Source organism: Uranotaenia lowii, chromosome 1, assembly GCF_029784155.1.
Source record: "Uranotaenia lowii strain MFRU-FL chromosome 1, ASM2978415v1, whole genome shotgun sequence".
In the NCBI taxonomy this organism is placed as follows: Eukaryota; Metazoa; Arthropoda; class Insecta; order Diptera; family Culicidae; genus Uranotaenia; species Uranotaenia lowii.
In genome coordinates, this window is record NC_073691.1 from 67358653 (window position 1) to 67374411 (window position 15759).

The window sequence follows — 15759 nt, forward strand, 5'->3', positions numbered from 1 at the left end:
TAGATAGGGGAAAATTTTAAATAAAATGAATTATGACGAAGATTTCGGACATGTAATCAATCCCGAATAGAAAAACATTGTGAAAAAACCATGCATGAATTTCATTTTCACCTTACAATGGATTTCATAGTAGAAACCATTTAACCCATGGCACAAAAAAACGATGAACGTACAGTCAATGTTAACGTTTAGGCACAATTTTCTCGCATGTTTGGATAACGTGCCGCTATTAAAGCCTACCGCCATTCTGAACTTAACAATGAAAAAATCAACTTTTTTCTATACATTTTGAAACACAATACGATATATTTATGGTCATGACACCTTCTAATTTTGATCTAGAAGTTAATGCAATTCATTGTTATCCATTAAATTTTCATCTTTTGATTTACAATAATAACCAATGTTTTTTAAATCTTTTATTCTATTTGCGGAACCGTGAAATTTTATGATTTTCTTTAATTTAAATCCATTTTTAAATAATAAAATTCATAAAAAACCACAGAAAACTGCGGTCTTATGTTCCATCGTTAAAAACCATATAAGATCTTAAATTGAGACAGAACTTTCTTTCGTTCGTTGCTATGTAGCAATAAATTATTATATTTTTATATTTTTTTAATATGTCTATCGCAGCTAGTGCATCTTTTTCTGGGATGCAGGGTGGTTTTCCTCGGTTTTAAATTCACTCTAGCGGCCAAACGATACACTCGATGTCGTTGGTCACAGCCACACAAATTGCTGTCAGCAATATTCATACGATAGAGTACAGAATTCAAGGAATAATGATCGGACATGAGACGGGAAAATATAGGGGAGAGTGGGGTATCGTGGGCCATGGGGAAACGTGGGCCACTTTTAATATCTCAGATGTGTGTTGAGATAAAAATCTCAAACCAACTGTTATCGTCGTCGCTTTGCGTGAGCATATATTTCTATATGTTGTTGACTGAAATACGCAACATATGCTTCTTTTATTTATCAAGCTAAAAATAGTTAGAAAAATTTACTTACATAATTAAAAAAACACCCGCTAATTTCATCGATGGGGAACCTAAAGTGCATAACAAAAATATGCGCATACGCTTATGATCTTAGTTCTGTCATGATCATTCACGTGGAAAAGGAATTTTTGATGAAACATCAATAAGCCACACAAACGCAACCAATTTGCAAATCATAGCTTGTGTGGAATCGTGGGCCACACATCTTGAACCACTTATATTTTTATGTTTTTTATACACATTCAGAACTTAAAATACTTTTTTCCTATCTGTAAAGTTTTCTTATGCCAAATGAAGAGTTATGAAAAATATTTTGTCCATCCTATATAAGAAATTTTGCTAAAACGTTCGCGAGCCAGGTTTTGGAATCTATTCGATCTTACACAGCTCTCTTTTTTATTTCATCATCTGAAATTGCTTTAAAATAACAAAATGAATTAGGAAACCACAGTTTTGGGTCAACTCATGAACTTTGCATGTGGTCAATTTGGATTTGGTGGCCTACGATTCCCCAACACCATTTTTCAAAATCCAAAAAATATTGCTTTTTTTCAAACAGTCAGAATGTTGGGAAAATAACTTATTAAAAATTTAAAAAAAATACCTTATGATACCTTGAAAATGTAGAAAACCATACCATTTTTAATTTTAATTTTATCTTTTATTATAAAGAAGTTATGGAACAACGAAAAAAGTGGCCCATGATTCCCCACTCTCCCATACAAATAAAAATCACGACTCAGGTCCAATCTATTATACCGTGGGATAATCGAGTGGAGCCACTGACCCAACTCATCCTCGTCTCATCGATGAGTGCGCAGATCTGCGCACCCACCTTTGCTATAGGGAATCTGCCCTCTCATTATCTACTATCAAGCAATGTGAGGGGACCCAGACAAAGGTTATGGAAAAGCAACGTCTTGATAAAGTGATCAATATATGTGACGCCTTGTAAATCCCTAAACCGAAGTTTTCCTCAACATCAGCGACGGCAACATCACTAACGACATTTCATCACTTTCATGTCGACCTGACATCTATCAACCATCTTCCATGTTTCGGAACCAAACAAAAGAATGGGTTGCCGGTTGCCGAGGTGCTTGATGAATTTTTCATCGTCGCTGGTTGGCAAGATTGCCAATCACCAGCGCGAAAACTTCGGATTTCAACTGCATTGACAATACACGTTTGTTAACAGAAAAATTTCCGTCGTTAAAACTTTTAATAAGTTAGAAGATTTTTTTTCAATTTTTTACTCCTAAATGTTTGCAACACATTGATTCTTTTTCTTAGATCAGTTTTACAGTGACAGAAAATGCACTGACCATAGAAAAAGCAGAAAAAGTGTGAAATTTGGTTCGGACAAAACAACAAATTACAATAATTAGTGTTTTAATACTGTATGTAGTATTTGGAAGACTTCTGATCTTCAACCAAAATTTTAAGCAGAAAAATTCATTAGAAAAAAAATCGAACAATCATGATTATTGCAGATATTTTTTTGCTTTTGAGGGATGTGATATTATGTTTGAATTGAAGACCAAATTTCCGTAACATGATTCTTTTCTCAGCTCACAATACGTTTATACTGTTTTCATTTAAATAATTCGGTTTTATATAGAACGATCCATTTCAAGATCTATTTTTTTTTTCAAAATTGATATTTACATCAATGAATTACACTTACGCCATTACGTTTGCCCCTGAATGCAGTTATAAGATTCCTTAGATCTCTGAGATGAAAAGATTTGATTTTGAATATCAAAAATAGTTTATATACGTTATGAGAAATCTAGAGAATCAGCAACTAAGTTAATTCAAATAGAACAACGATATTCGGTAAACCGGGCTGCAGATTCTACTTATCGTTAGAATGTGATCGTTTGTTTAATTTAAAACTACGTATCCGATGCTGTATTTGTGGCGCATCAGCTCCTCTACCGGTAATAAACGACTTTAAAAGGCTGGAATGTGTTGTCGGTGGGATGTTTGCTGCCTTGGCGTCTACATGAGCACCCTCTTGCGATTTCCGCAAGCTCTGTCCATTATTAGCACTGTTAAAGAGTGAGAAAGATTTGCTGACTGGAGGTGACTCATAGTCACCAGATTGCTCGGAGTACGAGGAAAAGTTTGGACTAGATGCATGTTTGCTATAATGGTGCTGATTGCAATTGTTATTTTCATTATCTACTCGACTTAGACTACATACTTGTGGATTTGTACAAAGTTTTTCTATATGGTTTGTTTTATTCACAACGTTGTTGTTCGGGCTTTGGAGTATTCTAGTAGGTGAATGACTTTCTATCAAATATACACATTCAAAAGTGTGTTGTTCGTTAGAGCTTGGGACATTTAAAATGCAGCAAGTACTGTGACTTCTTCGCTTAGACATCACAATGTTGTAGAGTGAGCTTAAATTACGATCTTCTTCGGTTAAACGGTAGCATAGATGTGGTAGTTGATCTCTATCGGAAGGATAATCAATCATTTCATTTTCCCGGCAATCTGATATCTCAACTTCAACAGAAATGGTATCGGCGAGTTCGTCATTATCTTTTCGATCGTCTCCATTGTCGTCAACGTTATCTAACGACTTTCGGAGGCCACTGTCCTCGTTGATGCTGGATACTTCTGCAATACCCCACATTTCGTATTTCCCTCTATGACTCGCGGTGACGTCCAGTAAAAGTCCACCAGCCGCAGACATTTCATATCGCAGTGAGGGGCTAGAACAAGTCGATCCGGCTGGGCTGGCATTGACAGCTGAATTGCTCACGATCACATTTGGCGATCCTGGCTCCGACCGTGTTGTGCTGATCAAACGTTTTTTGTTGAAGCTTTGGAACGATGCTCCACTCTCGGAGCGCTCCAAGGAACGTTGCTGCAGCAATTTAGATTGTTGCTGACGAAGCTGCTGCTGGGTTCGATGATATACTGGTGAATCTGAAACGTGACAGTTAGAAAATGAATTAATCATGGACTTTTGAATGACTTGAAATTGACAGAGCAGATGTGCCTTTATCAAATGAAGCCCACTGAATTAGATGTGTATACGTAAGCGGTAAATTGAAACTTTCGTTTTGGAAAGATTTTTAAGATTCGTGCGAAAAAATGAGATATCTCGAATTTGGTCCGCAATGTGCATAACTCGCAATGTTCTTTGTCTATTTAATCATTAATCTTTCTTCGACAAAATTGAACACTAACTAAAAGTAACTCAAAACAGATAAATTTGTGGAATTTGGTTCAATGATTTCTGAGATATATAGTGCTGATTTCGGTGTTTCTCGGCTATGATTTCTTCGCGGTCCCGTAAGTTGTTAGGGGCCGTTCAAATATTACGTAACGCGTTTAGGGGGGCGGGGGGAGGGTTGTAAGAGATTGTTACGCTTTGTATGATATCAAAAATAAATGATATAACCTTCTTAGGGCTGATATGCAACCATATTTCTTGTGCGCTTATTAACTTTGCCCCAAGTACACGCTCTCTCCTATTTAGGAGGGCGCAGCAGTTGCATAGAAGATGCTCTGCACTCTGCAGTTTCTTTTTCGAGCCCGCAGAACCGACAGTCATCGTTTTGAATAATTTTTATTCGTTTGAGATGTTGTTTTGTGGACAATGTCCTTTCAACAGACCTGTGTAAGTACTTAACTCGTGCTTTCTTAGGTTAAACATGTTTTTGGAGAGTCGTGCGCTTGGTTCAATGAATCTTTTCGCCTGAGCTGCTCCCTCTGCTGTTCTCCAATTGGAGACAATAGTGGTGCTTTCCCAGTTCTTAAGTTCCATATCCAAGGCACTCCACAATACTCCACAGAAAGGTTCAGGTCCAATTAACAGGCCCTGAGTTCCTTTCCTAGCTATCTGGTCTGCTTCTTCGTTCCCTAGGATACCGCAGTGGCCTGGAACCCAGAATAAAAATACTCTGTTCCGTATGGCCAGGTTTCTTAGTGCAACAATACACTCCCATACAAGCTTGGAGTAACATGTGAACGTACTTAGTGCTCGGAAAGCAGCCTGGCTGTCAGAGAATATATAGATATTTGTGTACCTATATCCTCTTTTCAAACAGGCTAAAGTGCATTCTAGAATTGCTTGAACTTCTGCTTGGAATTCTGTTGGCCAGTTTCCCATAGGAGTTGAAATCATGAGTCCGAACACCCCTACCCCAGTTGTATTATCCATTTTTGAGATACAACTGGGGAGAATTTTATCGATCCGGAAGAAACCGCAGGCCCACCTTACTCCCACACGTCCCTATCGTTGATAGTTACATTGTATGGTATGTCTAGATTGGAAACGGGTTCCATCCAGTCATCGTTCTTTACAATGAGTGAGTTAATTTTAAATATCTTCAGGATTTTTAGGTGTCCTGTAAGATCCCCCTCATAGAGAGTTTTGTTTTCGGAGAGTCTCAAGGCACTGCGTTCTGCCTCGTTTGATGTGCTTTGCTTAGCGCCAGTTATAGCTAGGGTTGCTATTCTTTGAAGCTTCGCTAGTTTCTTCCGGGTCGTAGCTTGCACAGATTTGGTCCACCATACTAAGGAGGCATAAGAGATTTTGGGTCTTATTTAAGCTGTAAACATCCAATGGATAATTTTCGGTCTTAGTCCTCATTTTTTCCCTACTCCTTTGAGGCAGACCCACAGAGATGATGTAGCTTTGGCTATGCTCTAATTGTAGGTTCCATGATAGTTTTGAATCTAGTATGATTCCTAGATATTTCACTTGTGATTCGAAGTTTAGCACTTCCCCATCTAGTGTTAGAGGTTTTAGTGCAGTTTTTCGTCTCGTAGTGAATGCTTTCACAGTAGTTTTGGAAGGGTTAATGTTCAGTCCCTCTTCCCTGCACTAGAATGCTACGTAGTTAAGTGCAGATTGCATTCTATTTGACAATACATTCTCATATTTTCCCCAAACTATTATAACTACGTCGTCTGCAAAGCCAATAACTTCGAATCCCATAGATACAAGTTTGTTTAGGTGGTCGTCCACTATCAGTGACCACAACAACGGTGATAGGATGTCCGAAAATTGTGTTACGTAATATTTGAACGGCCCCTTAAGAATGTTTTCTCGAAAAAAGCTTCGTGCACTTTTACTTTACCAGCACTGAAAGCCTTTTATGGTAACCGGTGCTTTTGCTTTTTTGAATTAAGATGTGTAATCTCTGCACTATACTTAAAGAAAAGGCAAATCAAAAAAGAAGTTCTATGAGTCTAAAATATATTGCCCTACTCGTTATATACCAACATTTTATGAGTACAGTCTGTGCCAAAAGTTAGTAACCAATATCAAATTCTACCATTATTTTACACTTGTGCCTTATAAAAATGATGTTTTATCTCACGACACAACTCGATCCCTAAAATTCACTCGGTCCATGGCAAACGATCTCCAATTTCTCGGACGTCCCACATTCGCTAGATCACGCTGAATGGTTTAATGGTTAAACGGTAATCACCTCGCTCGTTGCGCTCCTGCTCGTCTCTTCCCTACCGAATTTGCAGCGAATGCTTGTTTTGCAGGACAGTCACAACATGTTTCCTACCGTATCCGGCCAGTCTTCACCACCTTCTGGGTACTGGGTGGGTTCGCCGTAGAGTCGCGAGAGTTCGTGGTTCATCGGCTCCACACTCCTTTCTCTTGCACGCCGCCAGAGATGGCTCTTAACATTCGTCGCTCGAATACTCCGATTTTTTGCAGGGTCGAGAAATATCCACGTCTCGTGCACTTAGAGTACTACCGGTCTAATGAGCGTACAGCTTACTCTTTGTGCGAGGGCTAAGTCTTCTCGACCGCAGTATCTTATGGAGTCCATAATCTGCACGACTTCTGCTGATCATTCGCTGCCGCATCTAACGGCTGGTGTCATTATCTGCGGTCGCCAGTGAGCCAAGTCTTAGACTTAATATCTCCAGCTCGTCGCCGTCGATCGTGACCGCGTTATTACTGGACAAGCGGGCTCGGTCGGTCTCGGATCCACAGGCTAGCATATACTTTGTCTCGAACGTATTAATCCTGCTTCACGTTTTAGTTTTCGGTAGATTTCCTTCACCTCAGCTGATGATCTGCCGACTCTATCAATGCCGTTGGCAAGGCAGATAAGTTGACTGGATCTGTTGAAAATCATGGCCCGCATTTCGCCCATTGCTCGTCGAGTAACACCTTCGACCATCACCTTGTCGAAGTCGCCTGCGTGAATTCATTCGAAATCCGCACACAGCACTGCGTTCCATCCATCGTCGCCTTGATCAGTCTGGTCAGCTTCTCGGAAAAGCGATTCTCGTCCACAATTTTCCATAGCTCGTTACGGTCGATCGTGTCGTATGCGGCTTTTAAATCGATGAATAGATGGTGCATGGAACATGGTGTTCTCGGCATTTTTGGAGGATTTGCCGTAATGTGAAGATCTGGTCCGTAGTAGACCGTTCCTCCATGGAGCCGGTCTGATGACTTTCCACGAGTCGGTTTGCTTGCGGCGTTAGACGGCGTAGTACACGCAAAATAACTTCGAAATTAATATTACGGTATTTTTCACGTAAACGAAGCTTTTGATGCATCACATCGCATCGATTCTACGTGTGTCCTAAAGTAACTCCTTTACTTTAACGCATCTAGCTCATGAATTTCACGTAAAGTCTAAGTGAATACAATCTGCACATTTTTCTCAAGCGTTTGGTTGTAAATTCTAATTAGAAAAAGGAATTGTCGTCAGTTAGCTGACGTAGGAAATTTCTGAGGACTTTTTGTTTTTGTGGTTAGTCGGGTCCTGCAGTCGTATTGCGTGCCGGGTTAGTCGAACAAAAGAATGTTCTACCAGTTCCTACCAGGCAAGGTAAAATTATATCATTTACATGGATATTTTTTCATATTAGTTTTTTTTTAATTTTTCAGAATATCCTGAATCAACTCACAGTTTAGGTAGAAAAGAAGAAATATGTTACAAATATGTTCAACTGAAAAAAAAAATTCTAAAATAAGTAATTCAACCAATGGAGTATGCAATTTCGAAAACTTCAATAAAGTTTCCTTAAAGTCAAAGTTAGTTGTAGAACTAAAGTGGTATGAAATCATAAAACTGAACTTCTGTAAATTTATGAACGAGAAAAATTGGGGTTTTTTAAGGTTTAACATTATTTCATGATTACAATGTTAAAAGGTAGATAAAAAAGTTAGACTGCCAATAGCAGGCCTACGCTTCTGGAGTAACTGTTGTAAAAAATTATCACCCCAACAATAAAACGTCTTTTGTTGGATAAACATTTCCATGGATTGGAATATTTGGAAAATTCAAGGGAGTACCGACTAGGAAAAGTTCTAAATTTTTGTAGAAGTTCCGGCGTTTTCGTGTTTTTGTATCGTTATTCTCGCTTGGGCTTGGGGTTGACAAACCCGATCTGTGAACGACGGGTATTCAAAAATATAAAAGGCAAGGACGGCCAAGCGCAACCCTCAGTCTGGAGAGGACTATACCTGTCCACATCAGGATATCATAGTGTTTAGTACCGTGAGGAGAATTCTACTCCGGGAAGGGATCAAGTCGAATCGAGCTAGCAAACAGCCAAATTGGACCATGCAACATAATAGTGTTGCTCCTATTTTGATTTTGGAATTCACTCTTCAGTTTTAAAAATGCCGCCCAAGGAAGAAGAGCAGCGTATCAAAATATTGCTCGCGCATCGCGAAAATCCGAGCTACTCGCACGCAAAGCTGGCAAAATCGCTAAAAGTTGCCAAATCAACCGTTACAAATGTAATTGAAGTGTTTGGGGGACGTTTGTCGACAGCCAGGAAGTCTGGATCGGGTGGAAATCGAAAACCGGAAGCGGCTGAGACGACAAAGCGAGTTGCCGGTAGTTTCAAGCGAAACTTTAACCTCTCTCTCCAATATGCCGCAAATAAGCTGGGTGTATCGTCTACAACCGTGCATCGAGCCAAAAAACGAGCCGGACTATCGACTTACAAGAATGTAGTGACTCCAAATCGCGATGATAAACAAAATACGTTGGCCAAAGCGCGATCCCGGAGGCTGTACACGACGATGCTGACGAAGTTTGACTGCGTGGTAATGGACGACGAAACCTACGTCAAAGCCGACTACTAGCAGCTTCCGGGACAAGAGTACGGTAAAAGGAAGGGGAAAGGTAGCAGATAGTTTTAAGCACATGAAACTGTCAAAGTTCGCGAAGAAATATCTGGTTTGGCAAGCCATCTGTACCTGTGGCTTGAAAAGCAGCATTTTCATAGCTTCCGGGACTGTCAACCAAGAAATTGCCATTATGGTAAAAAGGCCATGGAGTGGTACGCCACCAACAACGTGCAGGTGGTTCCCAAGGACAAGAACCCTCCCAACACGTCAGAGCTCTGCCTAATTTAGAAATACTGGGCTATTGTCAAGCGGAACCTAAAGAAGACCAAAAAACTGCTAAAGACGAGCAGCAGTTCAAGGCAAACAGGCTATCCGCGGCGAAGAAGGTGGACAAGGTGGCTGTACAAAATCCGATGGCAGGGGTTAAGCGTAAGGCCCGGCAATTCGGATTTGGAAAAGCGGAAGCCTAACTGAATATTTTTCCTGAATTTTATACTAATTAAACTTGTAAAAGAAATTTAATTTGATTTTTCAAATAAACGATTTCACCAATTTACACGCGTTTTCTCTTGACCAAATTTTGACCGTATCACCCTTTATTCGACCAGGTGCTGACCAAGTTCGACGGGTGTCTTCTGATGGACGCTGAAACCTATTTCAAGGCTGACCTTGGGCAAAACCTAGGTCAAAAATTTTACTTGGCCATGGCTCGGAGGAATGTTAGCAGCAAAATTGAAATTTGTTTTAGGATTTGGCAGGGCATTTGCAGCTGTGGCAAAAAAATTAAAGTTTTCACTACAAATAAGACCATGACGTCGGAACTATACCATAAAGAGTGTCTCCAAATACGAATTTTGCCGTTCATTCGATCCCACTACCATCCCGTAATGTTTTGGCCAGATTTGGCAAGCTGTCATTACATAAAAGTCGTTCAAGAATGGTCTGCAGAGAAGGGAGTCCAGTTTGTTCCGAAAAACCTAAACCCACCCAACTGTCTCCAGTTCTGCCCTATTGAGAAATACTGAGCAATCATGATGAGGAGACTCACGGCAAAGGGAAAGGTTGTCAAAAACATAAATCAGATAAAGACCTGGTGTAATATGATAGCTAAAACGATGGACGAAGAAGGTGTGCGTCGCCTAAAAAGCCGTGTTACAGGAAAAATTCGAGCATTCCTTCGAAACCGTGACGAAAAATTGTATCCGCATTTTTCTTAAAAGTATGAAGATATCGCAACATTTGTATAAAAAAGATCTTGAATTCAGTTATAAATACATTTTAACCCACAAAAAGATTCCGCGCATACGGCCATGCTTACCGATATACACTTTCGGCTGCAATGACAAGCGTTTATCCACTATAGAATGGCGCTGAGCGAATTGCTGCTGTTGGCTGGCCAGCGATGCTCGATAGTTGAGTTCCTGCGTTGTCACGTCATAGCCGAGCATACTCATGATCAAATTGCGCAGAGCAGCCCGGAAGTCTTTGAGATGGTAGGCGTAAAGCAGTGGATTGACTGCTGAATTCAGATGTGAGAGGATGATGCAGAAAAACATAAGCGTCGAAGGGATTCGGCAGTCTCGACAGAAGGCCACGATGAAGTTGATTGTGTACAGCGGAATCCAACAGACCATGAAAAACATAACGATAATGGATAAATTTTGGGTAGCTTTAACTTCTCGTTTTTGAGCCGCTCCCAATACCCGAAGCATCGTTCCACCACGGCCAGATTTGCAAGATTTCATTGTGGAAACTCTGATACGGCTACTTTCCGAGCTTCTCCTACTGTCTGAGGAAAGACCCCCAGAAGGATTCATTGTCACAATTTGACGAAGCTGCAAGATAAAACAGAACATTAGAACCTGAACTCTACTGTTAATTTAATCTTCTGACCACCCACCTGTCTTACGATAACTCGGTAAATATGGGCATAAAAAGCCAGCATGACCAAAGCTGGTGTTATGATTGTGGCAAAGTACAGGAACACCAGATAGTCGTAATCCATCACCTTCAAGAACAAACAGGTGTCCTCTTGGGGCGTTTCGTGCCACCCGAACAGCGGTAGGAAGCCTATGATAGATCCCGCTAGCCAGCAAAGGCTGATGATCACTGTAAGACAAAAGCAATAATAAGAGAGTTTAGTAAGCATTACAAAATATTTATGATTTTAGATTCATTGTTTAGGTAATTTATTTAAGATTTGGAATATATAAAATTTCAAACAATGCGACTTAGCAGATGACCTTTAGAAAGCTTTGAACAGAAAACCTCCGCAAAAGACATTATTTTAAAAATCTCATCTGCTGAGTATTTTGGCGTTTTAAAATTACTTTACAAGTTTTGAAATTATGAACACAGAAATTGTCTCAATCATATATTAAAATTTAAGGGTCATATGGGAGTTTTGGCCGCTTTCCTGGAATTACCAGTAAAAAATTCTCACTTTTAAAAAGAGGTTACCATAATCGGGGATAAGATTGATCACTTTTTTTTTAAATATATTTCGATTATTTTTTCTGATAAGGGGAATGTGGCATGTTTTATATTTTTAAAACCAGTACGTGACTCCTATGAACGTAAAACATTGATGCAGAAATGTATTAGTCTTCTTTAAATTTGATTTAAAAATCGTTTTCATCTCTGTTCAGAATTTGATGCTTTGGGGTGACATTGATCAGTCTCTATTCTGACGGTTTTTATCGAGTTTTCTTGATCATAAAGGATACGTTCATTATATTTACAAATGCTAGTTTACCAATTTAACCTTGATTTTTTACGTTTTATTTTGAAAATTTTTATAATTGAAGAAAGAACTATGATGCTGCCCACATTTAGGTGCAAAAATTATAATAATTACTAAATAGTTTGAGCTTCAAAATACAAATGAAATTTTACCTTCACTCATTCCCCTAGGCCCTCCCACTATTTCCATTTTCATTTTTTCATCAAAGTCAATGATTTGATAAGGTTCCTATCCATTTATCCAAAACGGGCTTACTCTTAGAAAATGCCCTCATTTTTAAAATATCAAAAATTTATCATTTAATGACTAGAAAAAAGCATAATAACTGTTCATATATCAAGGAAAAAAAGTGTTCTTTCACATTAAACAACTCGATTGCTTCTGAATGCTTTTTGGTATCACCAGGAGAGCTGTTTGTTTGCAAGCCTTGGAAAAAATAGATATTTAAAGATTTTGAAATTTGATTTTTACTTGCAGAAAAAAAATTGAAATTCAAACCAATTTTTGCCTATTTGATACTCAATTCATAGGCTTTCAAACTTCGAAGTTTTCGAAAATTCAAACTATAGACTGGGTTATTGATGATACTGTAGAAAAGTTTATTGTTGGTAAAATTTACCCCGGTGATCAATAAATATTACCCCGTTTTACGGTACATTTTTCTTACCAGCGCTTTAACTCATTCTTGATTGAACCGATTTTCAATATTTAAATTTTATTTTTATTTTGATAACATGATCATGATTTTCACTGAATACACATAGTATCTCAAATATTACGGTTATTCGTAATATGAGAATTAAAACAAAAAACAATTCGTAGTTTTCGTACCCGGCTGTTATGTTGCACGCATTTCTCATTTTATTATCGTGATATCTTAAAAATTTCATCAAAACTGCCCACTTTTTATACACCCAACGAAAGATTAAAATTGATTGATGTACTTTTTATGAGGGTTTTCAAAAATTTGTAGCAACGTTTTCCGAATTTACTACAAGATGTCGGAATTCTACCAAATTTTCAAACGTTTTGTAGCAAGCAAGTCACCAGCTTCACGAACCCCACAACCCTCCCTTAAGAACTTAAATCGAACAAAATCCATACAAGTCTCAGCAACTGAAATCACAGTCTAAGTTGCGTAGTGTGGTCTAGGCCAGAGGTCGGCAACCTTTTGCGTCGGAAGAGTCAAATTCTTCAAATTTTCAATATTCAGAGCTTTAAAGAGCCACATTGAAGATTTATTGTTCATGTTTTTAATCTAAAAAATCCAAACATATGAATGATCAATGAACACTAGTTTTACGAAAATAACTTTAAACTAATTTGAGTTTTTTTTTCTAACTCTTCAATTTTACTTTTAAATCTGTTCCTTATTACCATGAAGTACATGGGTTTCTCTTCTGGATCGAAATCTCTTCTAACATGGTTTGATTTTTTTCAATTTTATTACGTTGACGAATTTCGATGCAAGAAGATTTGAAATACATATCAAGCTTAAATGAATACTTTGCATAAAATGAAAGGAAAGATTTGAACATATTTATATAAGCAGAATATTTATAATTTCTTGCCACAGAAATGCTTTTAAAATAACGAAGTAAAGGTAAATAAATTATCTCATTTAGCTAATCCTTTCCAAAATCCAGAAGTATTAGGTAAAACTCAACAAAAATTTATGTAGCCTAAAATATGAATCTTCAAAAATTATTCTTCTTACAACCGGTAAAATTTTCAAAAATTAATGACATCAAGCGAACGTGATTTCAGAATTTTATGTATCTGGAAAATTAAAAAATCTCATTTTATTATTTTGTTTTTTCTTCAGTATTGTGCGTTCAATTGAATGAACAATGAAATTAAGTACAATGAAAATTATTCATCAATTCTTGCTAAAGCTTAGATTACTGGAAAAAATCTGTGGTTCGACCAGTATAAATCTGTAATGATGGGATTTTAGCTGGCAAAAATCACTTATAAAATAACCAGCGAATCTATAATAACCACTGCGAAAAAATATTGATATTTTTTTTTATTTGTCGGTATATCAGGTATTTTAGAATTGTCATTTTAAGAGCCTTTTAAAAAATTTCTCGTTATAAATGTATTTTTTGCAATGTAAATAATACACACGTTGTTGAGAGATGAACACGTAGAAAAAAAATCAAGTTATCTTCATTTATTTCCTGAGCTTCTAAATATTAGAGCTCTGGTATTGTATAATTTATCGAAAGTATTTTACTTTTCACCGATAAGCCCGATAAACAAATTAACAAACATAACTAACGGGCATTGAATTCTTCATTGGGGCCTTTTACTGAATCGTGATTTGGAAATAGTATTATATTAATACTTAAATACTTACTAGTATATTAGTATTATAATTTTCAAATTTTTCAAACACAATATATAAAATCAACACTTTGAATATAAATTAAGTAGAAGAAACCGATTATCAAAATCAGTTTTTAAATTTTGGAACCGAATTTTATTTGATTTGCTCTTGAATTTAAAGTTTTCATCAAAAATTTTCAATTTAAATTGTATTACAACAAATAAATTACAAACAAAAGTCATTAATCTTTGTTCACCTCCACATAATTACCAATTTTTTAAATAATTTTGAATTATAAAGAAAATAATGAAATGAAGGGTTAATTCTGAATGTTAATACTCTTCTTTAGTTAACAGTCTCAATCATTTGCAATTGAAATAGCCAAGCCTTCAGATTAAGAATATCAAACCTTAAGCTAAATTTTAAATTAAAATTTTAATATTATTGTGTAGATGAGCTGAAAGCAGTACCGGTGACATAATTGCTGTAGATCTATAGAAATCCAGGAGTGTTGGTTAAAAATCGCTAAAAGATCTTCTGACTGTTTTGCATGGTAGAATGCCTTGTTGCCGAAAAAATAGTGAAATGCTGAGGGGAAAGTTTTAATTCACAAGGGAAAAATTAAAACCGTGGCAAACTGATTTTAGAAGCTTTTTGCGTCTTAAACTCGACTTTTTTGTCTAATTTTTCCCTTCTTATTTTCTGGCATTGAGTAATTTGAAAACTTAGCAGTTCAGAGTGAAATCGATGAATGATAATTGATGAAGTAACTAACCTGAACAACAAAAAATATGGTAAATCTTTTCATTATCCTTTATTTATTCAACGATGCAGGTCAGAGGGAAGAATGCTAAGAAGTTACAACTTCCCGAAAAAAAACAATACAGATTTCGTCTAGATAATCTTCGTATTTTACAAAATGGGGAAAGATACTTACTCCTATAATTTTTTCTCATGGTAAATTACTCACAGTCTTTATGAAAATTGATCATTAAGTTAATACCTTTTTTTTAATTTTTTTTTTGATATTTTACACTTTTGCTAAAAGTGCACAAATTTCTCCAATGAGCTTTGTATTTTCAAAATTTATACCGGAAAAAAAGAGCTGATAAAATAATACAAATTTGCATTTAGAGCTCCTAAATAAGTTGAAATCAGTTTCAAATTCTTTGCACTTCGGAAAATGTGAATTTTATTTTCTTGTGTTATAGTTTTGAATGCAGATTTTGCGTTCTAGAGATGAATTTTTGAATCTCTATCTCCAACACCAATTCCTGAAACAGCTGATATAAATACCTTTTTGTTCCTTTTTGGCACTAAAAACTCATAGGAAACGCAAAAGTCATAAAACATCATCTCCTTCTTCGATTTATTATTGCTGAAATCTCTTGAGAGGTTTTTTTTAATTTAAACTCTTCCCGATCAGGAGGAAAAATCAAAATTATATCAAAATGAGGTATTTTGATACCCATTTTTTTTCTATCAATATGAGTAATTCAGTACTCGTAGGATGTTAAAATATTTCAAATCATATAAAAAGTCTATATGATCATAGCTTAATTATATCAGTTTTTGATATGCTCAAATCAAG

The 15759-nt window shown here is 36.9% G+C and overlaps 1 protein-coding gene across 5 annotated transcripts in view; it reads right to left on the bottom strand.

The window, feature by feature from the left end:
- Positions 1 to 2576: 2576 nt before the first annotated feature.
- Positions 2577 to 15759, bottom strand: part of LOC129757198 (uncharacterized) — a 116937-nt gene continuing 103754 nt past the window's right edge. For all 5 annotated transcript variants that reach the window (XM_055754363.1, XM_055754348.1, XM_055754358.1 and 2 more), the window contains 3 exons: positions 10994 to 11202; positions 10412 to 10928; positions 2577 to 3947 (listed from right to left, as the gene is read on the bottom strand). In XM_055754363.1, coding sequence (XP_055610338.1) covers positions 2863 to 3947; positions 10412 to 10928; positions 10994 to 11202 — 1811 coding nt within the window. In that variant the 3' untranslated portion in view covers positions 2577 to 2862. The remainder of the gene's footprint in view (positions 3948 to 10411; positions 10929 to 10993; positions 11203 to 15759) is intronic.